General features: G+C 48.6%; 1 protein-coding gene across 4 annotated transcripts in view; it reads right to left on the bottom strand.

Annotated features, from left to right (window-relative positions):
• Nucleotides 1–14,920, bottom strand: part of ARHGEF3 (Rho guanine nucleotide exchange factor 3) — a 305,070-nt gene that overhangs the window by 62,418 nt on the left and 227,732 nt on the right. Inside the window, exon 1 of one of the 4 annotated variants that reach the window (XM_043975607.1) lies at nt 8,710–9,099. The exons of the other annotated variants lie outside the window; for them this stretch is intronic. Coding sequence (XP_043831542.1) covers nt 8,710–8,805 — 96 coding nt within the window. The 5' untranslated portion in view covers nt 8,806–9,099. Of the gene's footprint in view, nt 1–8,709; nt 9,100–14,920 lie in introns of those variants that run through there. 4 annotated transcript variants of the gene reach the window in all.

Raw genomic sequence — 14,920 nt, 5'->3', positions numbered from 1 at the left:
TGAAGCAGAGGTGAAGTGACTTGTGCAAGGTCATCCTGCTAGTAAGGAGCAGAGTGAGATCTGAACCCAGATCCTGGGCCTTCAAATATAACATTCCTTCCACCACATCACAGGTTCTCCCTTAATAAATGACCAACTTTCAACATTCTTTATCTCTCCCACGTTGGCCCAGCCAGACGGATTCTGCAGAATGTTTACCAAGCTTCGGGTTAATGTGAAACTTGGGGTAGGGCTCAGGCCAGAGCGCCTTGAGCCTTCTGTTTGGGACCTCTCTGCCCTGGCAGCCGTCCTGATTAAGATCACAGGCAGGCAGCATGTCCAGTTAGGAGTCTAATTTACAACGCACCCTCTGGGGAAGGGTGGAGACGGGCCAAGTTTCCCGCCCAGATCCCAGCACCAGGGGAAGTGGGATCGTCAGCCCGGTTATCTCAGCAATCAAGAGCCTGAGAGCCCTTTCCTCTGGGCTCTGTTGACTTCTGCCTCTTGTTTTGTTCTTTTGTCTTTCCTCCCCGGGACTGTCCAGTTTATAAACTTGACTTTCAGATGAAATACTGGACACGGAAGGATCCGGCTAGCAGGATCCTGCCCTGATTTTCTCTCAGGCTCTGACACAGGCCTCCGTTTTCATTTAATTCAACAGGGATGGTTAGACTTTCCCCTCTCTCCTCTTCACCTTTCTCTCTCTGTCTCTCCCTCCCTTGCCCCTCTCCCTTGCCTGGACCTTTGGGAAATCCCATATTTCTCCCTTCTTCCTGAAAACAGCACATGTACTGGGGGTCCAAGAAAACCAGGTTGGTTTTGACTCCAGTGCACTCAGGTAGGAAAATCATCTCTCACAATTTTGACATCAATTTTTTTTTCTTTAGTGAGGCAATTGGGGTTAAGTGACTTGCCCAGGGTCACATAGCTAGTGAGTGTCAAGTGTCTGAGGCCAGATTTGAACTCAGGTACTCCTGACTCCAGGGCCGATGCTCTATCCACTGCACCACCTAGCTGCCCCCATCAATTTTTTTTTTTAAGTGATCTCACAATTTTGAAGGCCCTTGAGCTACATGAAGATTCTCTTGGGGATTTCTTTGTATTTTCATCTGTTTCTGTCCAGCTCACATCTTACTTTAACCATGGTAAGTCCTAACACAGTGGCCTCTGGCATGGAGGGTGGACTGACTTACCTCCCCAGAGAGTCAAGCCACTGAAATATGGTCCCCAAGAGCCTTTTTATTCATCACTCAATGCTTGCAGAAGGTCCAAGAGTCCCTAATCAGGACCAACACTGAACCAGGTCAGGAGAAAGGGCTTAGCCACAGAGTCTCTGAGAGACCTTGGGCCAGTCACTTGATTCCTCTGGGCAAGCCTTGTGCCCTTAAGGAAGTCATTCAATGACCCCCCCCAGATCTTGGAACCCACCTCCTCCTTTGCCCACCGTATTTGTATTGCTGGTGCTTAGTACAGTGCCTGGCACATAATAATGAATAAATATTTCTTCACCGATTATTCTATCTGTTGCATCCCACATGCAGATGGACACGATCTTCCTAACTCCTGACTGCTTCCAGATTTTCAAAGAAGCCTTCTTTTCCAGTGACCCAAAAGGATAGGAGATCATCTTCATTGTCGGCCTTTCAAAGCTAATAACCCAGGGCCTCCAACGATGCAAATCTTCAAACGCTGCCCTGTGACAAATTCCACCCAAATGGAGACAATTCTATTTGCTGCCCCAGATTAGGTTCTCCCACCCCCTCCACTGATATGTACACACATGTCATTAGTGACCATTAGTGAGCCCAGAGCTTGGTAAAAGCAGGACCTGACCAACAGTTTATTTTCATTTGGTTGTTATAAAAAAAAAAGTGCCACCGCACTTATTTGTAGGCAAATAATCCTTTGAGAAGAAATACAAATTGTAAAAATATCCAACTGGAGGAGAGGTCTTCTGAACCTTGAAGTGACTATTTATTTCACTTGGAAGAACAGCGACAGGCAATTCACCATGCTGTATTTTGCAGAAGGCCTGACTCCAGAATTTGGAAGAAGTGATAAAGACACCAGAATCCTTTGGCTAATACTCAAATCCCCAGGGAATGCATCTGTCTCCACATGGCTTTATCCCTCATGCCTCAACCAATATGAGCCCTTGGACTCCACACCATGACCAGGATTTAAGGTATTGGAGCTCAAACAATTCCTTGGGAATCTTTCCAGGCAGCTCAGATAAACAGGTGCTATCGACTGGGCACAATACAGGCTTCTAAGAATTGAAAACGGGTCACCCATTTTGAGCTTTCCTGGGAAGATGGGTGTGATTGGCACAAAGCACATGCCGACCAACCCAGAACCCTCAGCTCAGGCACAGAAAGGTCTTCCTCCTGAGATCCTTGTGAGATGTGTGTCCTCACTGCGTAGTGCAGGGCCCACATGCATGCAGCAGGTACCTAACAAATGCTTTTTGGCGGATGGATTGTTTAACATACAACGATAAAGCGAAACAAGTTTTTAAAACGTAATGTTTTATAGCACTAATTATTGTACAATCATGTGATAATACTTTATGGCCTGTTGACATTACTCATTACATAGTTTTCCCTTCTTGCTTAGAATTAGTTATGCAACCTTTGAGGTTACAGAGGGCAGTGGAAGAAACCAATCCAACATGTATCTGGCATCTACCTATGTGCCAGGCACTGCTAGGTTCTGCGCATACAAGGACAAGGATGAAACACTCTCTGTCCTCGATGAGTCTAAAAACAAAATCAAATACAAAAGATACACAAAGTGATTTCTGGGTAGAGAGCAATAGCCCTTGGGGAGTCATTCTACCAGGCTGGGGATTATTTTGTGACTTTTGGCCAAGTCCCTTAACCGCTCTGTGGCTCGATTTGCTCATCTATAAATCCAAGTGTCTTTGGATTCAAGAATCTCTAAGGTCCCATTGAGCTGACTGACATTCTATCTTTGTTTTTTGGGGTTTTGTTTTTTTGTTTTGTTTTGGTGGGGCAACGAGGGTTAAGTGACTTGCCCAGGGTCACACAGCTAGTAAGTGTCAAGCATCTGAGGCCAAATTTGAACTCAGGTACTCCTGAATCCAGGGCCAGTGCTTTATCCACTGTGCCACCTAGCTGCCCCCAGACATTCTATCTTGTAACAAGATCCATCTTTTTGAAAATGCAACTGTGTAGCAGAAGGGAGAACTGTCCAAGTTTTTCCTTATCTGAGACTTACTGACTAGACCACAAGGGTCTGGCAGATAATCACAGGGGTTTTAAAGTTGGAAGGATCCACTGCAGTGACTGGGCCCAATCTAGAACTTGAAATGCCCAGAAAAGCAAAGCACCCTCACCTTGACTTATCTGGAAGACAGGCCCATCCTGTGCCCTGGCAGCCCATTGTGTATTACGTTCCCCTTCCTTGGAGGTCTAAGAAATTAGGATGCTTTCCCCAATATTACACCTACAATTAATTGCCTCTTAACAAGCTTTTCTACATGCACATCCTTCCAATACTTGAAGACAGCCAATGCCTGGTTCATTTTTTCAATTAACTCACTTGTTCCTTCTACGGCACAAACCTGATCTTTTCTCATAGAGGACATTCTATTTCCTATCTCTATCTTTGCAAAAGCTCTGGGCCATGTCTGGAATGTTTTTCCTCCTCTCTTGGCCTCTTGGAAAGAGGCCTTCCTCATTGATTTCCCCAGTGTGTTAGTGCTTTCTCCTCTCCCTTCCCCAATGAATATGGCTTCCTCTTTCTGGGACTCTCTTCCCTCCCCAACTAATATCACTTCCTCAGTTTCTTCATCTGTAAAATAAGGAGGCTGGTGGGGCAGCTAGGTGGCATAGTGGATAGAGCACCGGCCCTGGAGTCAGGAGGACCTGAATTCAAATCCAGCCTCAGACACTTAACACTTACTAGCTGTGTGACCCTGGGCAAGTCACTTAACCCCAATTGCTTCACTTAAAAAAAAAAATAAGGGGGTTGGACTCAGTGGCCTCTAAAGTCTCTTCTAACCCTAGGCCCATGTTATGCCCAATAATGTGTAAGCTCCTTAAGGTCAGGGAATGTCTCACTTTTGTATATGCATCCATGGCTCTTTTTCTGGAATCTAGTAGATGATACATATTAATTAATAAATGATTAAGTAAATTAATTATTAAATACATATTGATTGAATCAATCAAGTCGCTTTAGCATTCTGTCTGCCCATTTCTGGACACTCCCCAATTAGCAATGTCCTTCCTAAACTGTAGTGCCCAGAAAGGAACACAATAAATATTCTAGGTGTGGTCGAATCAGGGTAGATTAGAGGGGAACTCTGACCTCAGTTAGCCTGTGCTTACTGCAGCCCAAGATTTCATTAGGTTTTCTAGCTTTCAAAGAATATTGGTGATTCATATGTACTTTGCAATCCACTAAGATCCTCAGATCTTTCTCAGACAGACTAATGTCTTCCTCATATTACATTTGTGAAATTGATCTTTTGAACCCAAGTGAACCCAAGACTTACTTTTACTCCCTGTTCAATTTCATCTTTTTTCTCTTTCTTTCTTTCTTTCTTCTCCCCCACCCCACCCCCATGGGGCAATGAGGGTTAAATGACTTGCCCAGGGTCACACAGCTAGTAAGTATCAAGCGTCTGAGGCGAAATTTGAACTCAGGTCCTCCTGAATCCAGGGCTGGTGCTTTATCCACTATGCCACCTAGCTGCCCCCCCCCCAATTTCATCTTATAGGAATTAGTCCATGTTCCAGCCTGCTGAAATCTTTTATTTTTCCAGATATCAACAGACAGCAGGTGTGTATTTGATGTCTCTCCCAGTTTTGTATCATCAGCAAGTCAACATGCCATGCCATTGATATCATCAGCAATGAAAAGGTCCAGCTGCACAGGACCAAGCACTTATCTCCACTGAAAACTTCTCTCCAAGTTAAAATCAACCCATTAATCTTCAGATCTGGCCATCCCACTAGCAAATTCAGTCCTGCATCTAACTGTATGATTATGGAGGCCTCATTTCCCCAACCTAACCTCTAGGAGAACAGGAGATACTTTATCAAATGCAGCACTGAAGTCTTGTATCCTTCCGATCTACATATGAAAAGAGCAACCCTGTTTAAAAAAAAAAAAAAAAGAGGCTGTCCAGCAAGCCTCATTCTGATGAGTCCACACTGGCCCTCTGTGAACACCACCTCTTCATCTAGATATTTACCAACCAGCAAAGAGGCTCATAGAAGCATAGATTGAGAGCTGAAAGTGACCTCCCTCGTTTTACAGAGAAGAAAACATCAAGTAATCCATGGAACTCAAGTCACCCTGGACACAAGTGCAGGGTTGGGATTTTCACCCAGGGCTTCCTGCTACATATCTAGTTCTCCTGAGAAAATGACAGATCCTCAGTCTGACTCCTAAGCATGTTGTAGGAAATATTAATTTCTGGAAATGACATTATCAGAGAGAATTTTTTTTTCAATAACATATCTAGGCTTTAACTCATTAAGACAAAAACCTATTTTCTCCTGGAAACAACTAAACAAAAGAGGCGTGCTCACAAACTGACACAATGAAAAGACAGATAAAAGATAAAACCCCTTGGTACCAACTTCTAGGATCACACACACTCTTAGACAAATGATGCTTGGTCCTTTCACTTGTGATTTCCCAGAAGGGCTGGGCATCAACTGTGTGACCATCAGTAACAACAACAACAAAATCAAGACTTCTTGGCAGCCAACGCAATAGCTCCGACTCTGGCTGTAACACCCAAGAATGGAAGCAGACACTGTGTGACCTTTGTGCTCTAGAAAGGAAGGAGGCACAAGGAAAGCTTGTCACAGTAAGCCGACATCCAAGGCCTTAAAGGTAACCTTCAGGGGGGTGGGCGGGGGTTAACAAGCCAAATCCCGGTTCTGAATGGGGGCAAAGTAAGTCTTCTATTTTCTTAGGTTTTCCTCATGAAGAACTAATTTCCTCCATGATATCATTTCAGTGAGGAAAATGATAAATCGTGAGATACTAAAAATAAAACTGATATTTTACTTGTGTAAAAATTAATGCCCATTACTAGCTGTGTGACCCTGGGCAAGTCACTTAACCCCAATTGCCTCACTAAAAAAAAAAATTAATGCCCAAGGTTTAACTTTGTTTTGAAATTATCCTTTTTGAAAGATCCAGTAATAATGCTGAATTTTCAAATGAATTTATTTTGAAATGTTTTTCTATGCTGAGGACACCTGGTGGCAGAAAACTGTATTGCTATTTGATTACAGGCTCAGTAAAGAAGTGAGCTGACTTCATAACACAGGATGTCCCCAAGTCTTCATGCCACACTCAGCCTTTTGGGGATGCCCTCTGTTATTTTCTGATAGACTGAAGGCTACAAAACGTTTCCTCCATAGTCACTTAAGTTTATTTGTCTGACGTTGCCTCCATCCGTCGGAGCACAATGCTGTTTGTGATGCCAAGGGCTGGAGACTGGTGTGCCAATCAGTGGTGTAGATTCAAATAACATTGGGTTGAAAAGCATAAAAACCTATCAGTCTTAAGAAATTCTTCCGAAATTCTCTGCACCCCCCCCCCAAATAACATAAGAATGGAGAAGCCTTATTTTCTGGGTCCCAGGAGCAAGGGGGGAAAATCAGTATTAATTATTTTCATTAGTATTATATAGTTCCCTAAGGCTTGCAAAGTGCAATTATTCTCTCATTTTATTCTCAATACAATGCTGGGAGGTGGGTACTACTATTATATCCACTTTACAGATGAGGAAAACAAGGCAGACAGAAGTTAAGTGACTCGCTCAAGGCCATACAGCTAATAAGGATGTCTGAAGAAGGATCTGAACTCGGGTTTTCCGAACACGGGTTTCAGTGGCTGCAAACAAGATTCTGAGGCAGCAAAGCTTGGTGGGGGAAAAAGTTAGAACAGCAGCCTTAGGAGCAGCCTGGAGACAGTACGAGTTCCCTCCCCAGAGCAGTGAAGCCCCAGGTGCCTGAACCCATTTAGGCTTCAGAGATCTCGGTTTTTTCCATTTCATTTGCATGCCTAGAGGGGTTTTCTTCCTTAAAAGCGAAGGGGCACCTTTCTCTGAGCCTTCGGGGAATAAATAATGAAGCCAAAGGGTACCAGACTCGAAATCAACTCCAAAAGAGGGGCAGGGATTTCTGCCATCTCCCACCCCCACCTCCACCCCCCACCCTCACGTCCCTTTAAAGTTCATTAGGAATACTTCAGGCCGGGAGCCAGGTTACTCTGAGCTCTGGCAGAATTGGGTAAACTAGCAAAAACAAACAAGGAAGAACGTTCCTCCACATAAAACTGATTAAGACAAGGCAGGGTATGGAAGCTTTTCTACGCGAGAGTCCTAGCAGGGGACTGCTAGGGGGAATGAATCTTTGATGGGGCCCGGAGGAATATACATAATTTAGTGAGTTACCTCCAGGGAGCTCACCGAGCCCTTCCGAAGGCTGCGGTTGGGGATGAGATCCAGCCAACCAGGAGGAATCACACTCTGCCCCCGGAAAAGCCCCCGGAGGGCAGGGCCCGGCCCCTTTCGGCTCAGTAGTCCTGGGCGCTCAGTCTAGCACAAAGCAGGGGCTTAGAAAACGGTGGTTGACTTGAATGAAATGTATGTGGTGGCCATGTTTCCGGACGTATGTGGACCACTGATCTAAAGATCAGAGAAATGACTGGCCAGCCACAAAGCGGCCCCCAATGTATTTTAGCAATGATCCTCCGCGCAAAGAATGAACACCCTGGTCTGTCTCGTTCCAGCCACTGGAGAGGGAAGAAGCCCCCTCCCCCCTTTCCCTTCGGGCAGACCCCACACCAAACCAGCCTCTCTGGAAGATCCAGGGCCCCGGGCAGCCCTTTATCTCTAAAAGATAAGGACTCGCTCCGTAGCCACATTTCCCACCACCCCCTAAGTGAGCAGCTCTCTGGCTCGCCGGTCGCTGGCTCGCGGGCTCCCTCTCTCCCTCCTCCCTCCCTTCCTCACTCTGGCCGAGCCTCCTTTTACAGACAACTGGTGACTTGCCGGCGCAGGACCAACGGAATTAACTGCACCTGCCATTAGGAGTGGGGGAGAGAGCAGGGGCCAGCGGGTCCCGGCTTGTTTGTCCGGTGGTTTGCAAACAGGACCCCCTAGGAGGGTCTGCAAACATCCTCTTCCTTCCTCGCGAAACCCCAACCAAAGGAAGTCCACGATGCGATGAGCTGGGCAGCCCTCCCTCCCCCCACTCTGACATCTGGCTTAGGTGATACAAGGGGAGACGGGCACCTCCCAGGACCCCTCGGGCCGGACAGAAGCACCAACAGCGGGCACGGGCTGGCAGGATGTCGGAGGGGCCCGGGGAAAAGGATGATTCTAGGGGGGTCATCCACAGTGAACGTGTGTGTGTGTGGAGACAGAGAGAAAGAAAGGGGGAGAGCGGGAGAGGGAGAGAGAGGGAGGGGGGGGAGAGGGGAAAGGGGGAGAGAGAGGAGAGAAAGGAAAGGACAGCGGAAGAGGGAGGTAGAGAAAGATTGTGTTCCCTCCAGGAGCAGAGAGGGAGGGAGGAAGGCAGGGCAGCCGGGGAGAAGGGGAGCGAGGAAGAAAGGGGAAGGAGGAGGGAAGGCTGCCAGGGAGGGAGGGAGTAGGGGCAAGGAGGCAGGGGAAGAAAGGGGGTGAGGCGCTCCCGGGCAGGGCAGCGCAGCGCAGGGCAGGGCTGGGCGCCTCACCTCGGTGTCCTTGGCCGGGCAGCTGGCCGTCTGCGCTTCCAGCGCACAGTTCGCCCTCTTGACCGAGAGATAGAAGGGATAGTCCTTGGCCACCATGGTGGCAGCCGGGGTTGCCGCGGCCGCCTCGGGGGTCACAGCGGGCTCCGGGCGCGCGCGAAACGCCAAGGCCAAGTTGGGTGTCACCTCCACGGTGCCCGGCGGCGGCAGGAGCGCGGCATGCGCCCAGCAGCTAGCGCCCGCTGACCATGCCCGGCCGGCCGAGCCTGCCAGCTGCCGCGCTCCGGCGGCCGAGGAGGCGAAGAAAGAGGCTGCGGGAGGGCGGGGGCTGCGGCGGTTGCTGCAGCTGGTGCCGGCGGCCGACGGACGCGCGGACCCACGGGCGTGTAACTCGACTCTGCCGGAGCCCCGAGCCCGCCCACCCGAGGCTCAGGGGCGGGGGCGGCCCGAGGGGGAGGCGCTCGGCGCAGCCGAGCCCAGGAGCCACTTACTGTAACTCACATGCAAACACTTGAAGCGCACCGAGCAGCTCGGCCCCCACTTCTCGTTTTTGGGGTTATCCCCCCGGAACGGAGCTTCCTGGGAGGGAGGTGGGCGTGGCCCGAGAAAAGCTCGCTTCTCCCCCGGCTGCCTCGGATGAAAACGGGCCGCGGGGCTGGTTCAGTACCCCTCCCCGGTTCTGGGGACCACCCGTTTTCGTGGGGCTGGGGGGGGGGGCGGACGGAAGGGCCGGTGTTGGGGAAAGAGGAGTCCCGGTGTAATGTTCGAAGCCCCTTTAAGGGGAGCCAGACATCTTCCCTGGCTCTCTTTGTGTGCCCTGCTGGCTAGCTCGCCAGCCTTCCCAGCCCCTGTTTTCACGAATGCCACTGCGAGGGTGCCTGTATCACAAAAGATGGGGGGGGGGGGGCACCTGGTTCAGCACAGGGATGTTTAATTTCCATTAAAAGACCCACATCGAAATTGAGCTCTGCAGCGAATATCTGGGTGGATACTTTGTTCTTTTCCTTAGAGTGAGAGGGCTAGGAAGAGAGCTACGGAAAGGCTTATTTGTCCCTGGTGTTGTTTGGGCTGTGGGCAAAGGCTGGGCACGTCAGAACAGCTTCTGCTTTGGGGAAGGAAACATCTTAATTGCGGGCTCTCTTCTCCTTGGTACCTAAGCCACACCCTGGTTGGTCCTTAAGGAGGCAAGAGAATTTCAACAGAAGTGCCCACTTTGTGCCAGGCACCGCACTAAGGGCTGAGATACCCCCCACCCCAAAAAGAGACAGCCAACGCCTCCCTCGGAGCTTATATGGGGGGGGGATACTAGAATAAAAATAAAAGTGAATATATAAAAAATAAATACAATGTAATTTGGGGGAGCAGGGGTGGCACTGACCACTAGGGATTGGAGAAAGTCCTCTCTAGAACTGAACGATATGCCTGCATGCCTTCATTCTAACAATAATAAGGAAGCTAATAATGGCTGCTTCAGACATTTCCTCACTGTGTGACTGAGAAGAGTCCCTTAACCCCTCTCAGACTGATGTTCTCATCTGTAAGAAACAGTCTAGCTCACAGGGCTGTTGGGAGGGGGTGTCAAGTACCTGGCGACCCTTAGATCACTATATGATTATGAATCCGAGCTATCGTCCACCATCATGAATTAAACAAACAGTTATCAGGTGCCAATTATACAAGGGGCATCCCAAAAGACTGTGCAGTTTAAAGCTTTAATCATCTTTCTATAATAATGCATTTTTATAGAATGCCTTAGTCCTCCTGGGACTCCGAGTTAGTAGCTTAAGGCTGGCAAAAGGCTTTACAAGTATCTTCTCTGATCCTCACGACAGCCTTAGAAAGTAGGTGCTATTATCACCCTCATTTACAGATGAGGAAACCTGAGGCTCCACCTAAGTGGCCATTTGCTCCTGGTGTCAGTGACGCAGTCAATCGTGATGGAAGAGAGCCTAGATCATCCCTCACTGGGCCACTCTGCACCCTGTTCTGTCTGGGAGCTTGGCCTGCCTCTGTAGTCAAGGGGAGATTGTCTTTCACTTCAGAGTTAGGAGACTTCTGTCTGATTCCTGGCTGCGCCAATGAGCTGTGTGTTTGGAGGCCGGTCGGCGAGCCCCCCGAGGAACATTCGGACAAAGACACTTCCTGTCTCTCCTGCTTATTAGTGAGGAACTCTAGTCAAGTCTCAGCACATTTCTGGCCCTTGGTTTTCTCATCAGCAAAATGACCGCCATGAATTTTCCAGCTCAAATCTATGATCCTATGACCTTCTAAGGAAAAAGTCTCTGTCCCCTGAGATCTCTCCCCGCCCCCCCAAAGTGACAGGAAAATCTACAGTAAACTGAGTTAGATTATGAGAGAGGGGAGAGTTCTCTTATGCTGCTTGAAGGCCGAGGACCTGGAGGGTTCATCAGTCCTGCCTCGGATGCTGACCCACGTGTTCCTGGGGTAGTCACTTAATGCCCCTGAGCCTCAGTTTCTTCATCTATAAAATAAGGGAGAATTGGACTAGATGGTCTCTGAGACCCTGTCCAGCTCCAGAGCCGGTAATAAAGGAGAGGAAGAACAGGCCTGTAGGAGGAAGCTTCAGGAGATAAGGATCCAAAAGAGACTGGGGCCTTTTCTGAAACTCTGAACAGAAAAAGATTAGGGTGATGATTGTTACTGGATCGGACCTCACCATCACGGTTCTCTCTGTCTCTCTCTCCCTCCCTCTCTCTGCCCCTGTCTCCCTCTCCCCATATTGTCTCCATGGGGATACTGTGGCAGAGTTGGGGTTGGATGGGTAAGATCTTACAGGTACTCAGTCTTAGCCCTTGTTTTAAGTACAGAAACATGCTGATCAGCGCCTGGTGTCAGAGAGAAGAGCCTGCCCCCCAAGACGGAGCCAGGGATGATCACAGGAGATGAGTGCCAGGAAAACCCATCAATAAGCATTATCAAGTGATAGGGGACTAGGCATGCACAATGAAAACCGTCCCTACCCTCAGGGAGCTCTAGTCACAAATTCTCTCAATCCCTCAATGTGTCTTTTGAAAATACACTGAATGGGGGCAGCTAGGTGGGGCAGTAGATAAAGCACCAACCCTGGATTCAGGAGGACCTGAGTTCAAATGCGGCCCCAGACATTTGACACTTACTAGCTGTGTGACCCTGGGCAAGTCACTTAACCCTCATTGCCCCCACTCCCCAATTAGAAAATACACTGAAGTTTGACTATCTCCTTGTTTGCCATATTTCAGATAAGGCAGGTTCCTTCTTGGACATCAACCGAGATGCGCTCAGGGCCCAAAGAATCTTGTGCACACAATCTCTCACCTCAAAGATTGTTCCTAAGATATGATCCCTGGAAAATGTTGTGCACAGGTGTTCATGTAGTGTGTTACCCATGTATGTAGGGGGGAGAGAGAAAGACAGAGACAAAAGAGGGAGGGAGGGAGAGAGAGAGAGAGACTGGGGGGGGCGGTGTACCGTGTGTTTATGGGCTTATATAGCCCAGCTCTGCTTTAACAATCAGCTTCATTTAGGACTCGCCCTCCCCATACATTATAATCCTATAAAACACTCCACAGTCTTGGGACTGAAGCAATGAACCTGGTCTTTTACTTCCAGGAACAGTGCCAAGTACCAACGTGCTGCCTCCTCTAGGTGCCTAAGCTGCGAGGCAGGTGGGCCGGTGGAGACTGTGAACCAAACACAGGGGCCTAACTCAGATCCATCGGATGCTTCCAAAGCCTTTGTTCAAATGAGCCCAACAACACGGGAGGTATTGTTAGTCCCATTTTACACAAATGCAGATGGAGACCGGGAGAGGGTGGGTGACTTGCCTAGGGTCCAGAAGCCAGGGTATAACACAGAGGCGGCGTTTAAATCCAGCTTTTTAGAATTGGAAAGGGATTTTGGCAATCTCTTAGCTGAAACCATCCCCCCAGAGGAATCCAGGTCTCCCTTCCTCTCCACTGGTTCTCCTTGCCTTTTGAAAAACAAAGAGGGGGCAGCTAGGTGGCGCAGAGGATAAGCACCAGCCCTGGATTCAGGAGTACCTGAGTTCAAATCTGGCCTCACACTTGACACTTACTAGCTGTGTGACCCTGGGCAAGTCACTTAACCCTCATTGCCCGGCTAAAAAAAAAAGAAAAGAAAAACAAAGAGATCCCTGGATGAAAATGTTTCTTCCATGAATCGCTAGTCAAGTCATTTGACAGTGAACAAGCTTTTATGTGCCAAGCACCTGGAACACAAGTACAGGCCAAAAAGAAAAGGCCATCCCAAGAGCCTCCTCTCTACTCCTCGCCCACCTAGCCGCCAAGCCAGCCCTCCTATGGCACAGGTCTGACCATGCCCCTTCGCTGTTCAGGAAGTTGGTGGCTCTCTTGTCTCTAGGGCAAAGTACTAACTCTTCTACTTGACACTATAGCCTTTCACGCTCTAGCTACAACCTGTCATTCCAGGCAGCCTACAGACATACTCACTCTAGGTCCAGTTTTACCAACGTGTCTGTTGTTCCCTACCCACTCCTCACCTCCATGGTTTTGCCACATGCTGTCCCCCCCACCCCCCACCAGACCTGAATGCTCTCTCTCTCTCTCTGCCTCCTGGAACCCCCCACTCCCTTCAAGGTTCAGTTCAAATGGCATCTCTTACAAGAGATCTTTCTTAACCTGCCCCCCCATATTAATGTTATAATAAAGAGAACATGTGTAAGTGGCATCACATACCATAAGGTGCGATATAAATGGCTATTACTATTATTATTATTATCCCCAATACATGTCAGATAATAGATGGGATAAAGCAAGTCCTCATTCCTATTACCGCTCGGGCACGTTTCTGCCAAATGACCAAAGTACCTGTCCACTCCAAAGCTTCAGATTTGGAAGTTTGGGGAGGAAGTCCCAAGGAAGAAATTGTGGTGACAAATTTTGCCAAGTTGGGTCTGGAACTCACCGATAGACTGAAGGACAGAAAGAGTAATCAGCCCGTGCTCTGGTCGTGTTTGAAATAATTTCCCTATTAGCCCTATTCACCACTTTGGAGAAACATGCCATAAATGCTAGTTTAGTTTTAAAGTTTCTTTAAAAAATTATTACTCAGAAATTTTACTTTTAAATCTTTGACCAACATAAACTGTCACAGCCTCCATCTGCCACCTGGCTGCCAAAACAATCTTCCCACAAATGCAAGTTTGATTCTGTTACTCCCCTGCTCAAGAATGTTCAGTGTCTCCCTAGTGCCTCAAAAATAAAACAGGAATGCCTCTGTTTGGCAGTGAAGGCTGTTCACAATCTGCCTCTAGCTGACCTCTCCAGGCTTGTTCATTCCCTGTCACAAACTCTCATTCCAGGGAAACGTCTTGAACTTGACATTGGGAACAGATTTCTGTCGCATCCTTCAGGCCTCTGCACAGGGTACGCCCCACATGGGGGGGGGCACACTCTGGCCTCAGAGATCCTTCTCTTCCTGGAAGGCTCATCTCAGGTGACTCCTTGTATAGGGAAGCTTTTCCTAAACCTCCCAGAATTATGTAAGAAGGTGGGAGGAGGGACAAGGGACTGTTTTTAGAGAGCAGGGAAGGAGCAAGTTGATAGGGAGAGGATGAATATTAGAGGAGTGGGGATGCATTGCTTTTGAAAAAAAAAAAAGAGTAGGGATAACAGTGGGGGCAATCTGCCCTAGAAGAGAGGAGGGAACATCAAGGGAACGTGGGGGGAGGGGCTGGCCTTGGTAAGGAGACAGTCTATTGATCATTTTTGTGGGGGGGGGCAATGGGGGTTAAGTGACTTGCCCAGGGTCACACAGGTAGTAAGTGTCAAGTGTCTGAGGCCGGATTTGAACTCAGGTCCTATCCACTGTGCCACCTAGCTGCCCCGAAGGTCTTGATCTTGATCAGAGCCAAGGAGGAGATAGGAATGATGACATTAGATGGGGAAGTGGGAAGAATAGGGAGACCTTGGGGCATGGTCTCTGTGTGAAGTTTTAGCAAGGTTCTGAGCCAAGAGGGCAGGAGCTGGCATGGAAGGCTGGGAGAGCTAAGAGGAGGCTCCATTCTCTGGTAGCCCGGATGGAGGCTCTTTGGGGAGGAGCGGAAAGGTTGCCTTGCCACATCGAGGGCTCAGGATAACAGATCTGTCCCAGCTAGGGCTGATACAGTGTGAGTGGTGATAGGAGGGGGGAAGAAGCCAGGGACTGGAAGATGGAGGGTTGTATAGAGAGTCTT

Source organism: Dromiciops gliroides, chromosome 1, assembly GCF_019393635.1.
Source record: "Dromiciops gliroides isolate mDroGli1 chromosome 1, mDroGli1.pri, whole genome shotgun sequence".
Classification (NCBI taxonomy): Eukaryota; Metazoa; Chordata; class Mammalia; order Microbiotheria; family Microbiotheriidae; genus Dromiciops; species Dromiciops gliroides.
Note: the sequence above shows the minus strand (reverse complement) of the source record. Positions and strands in the feature narration are given on the sequence as shown.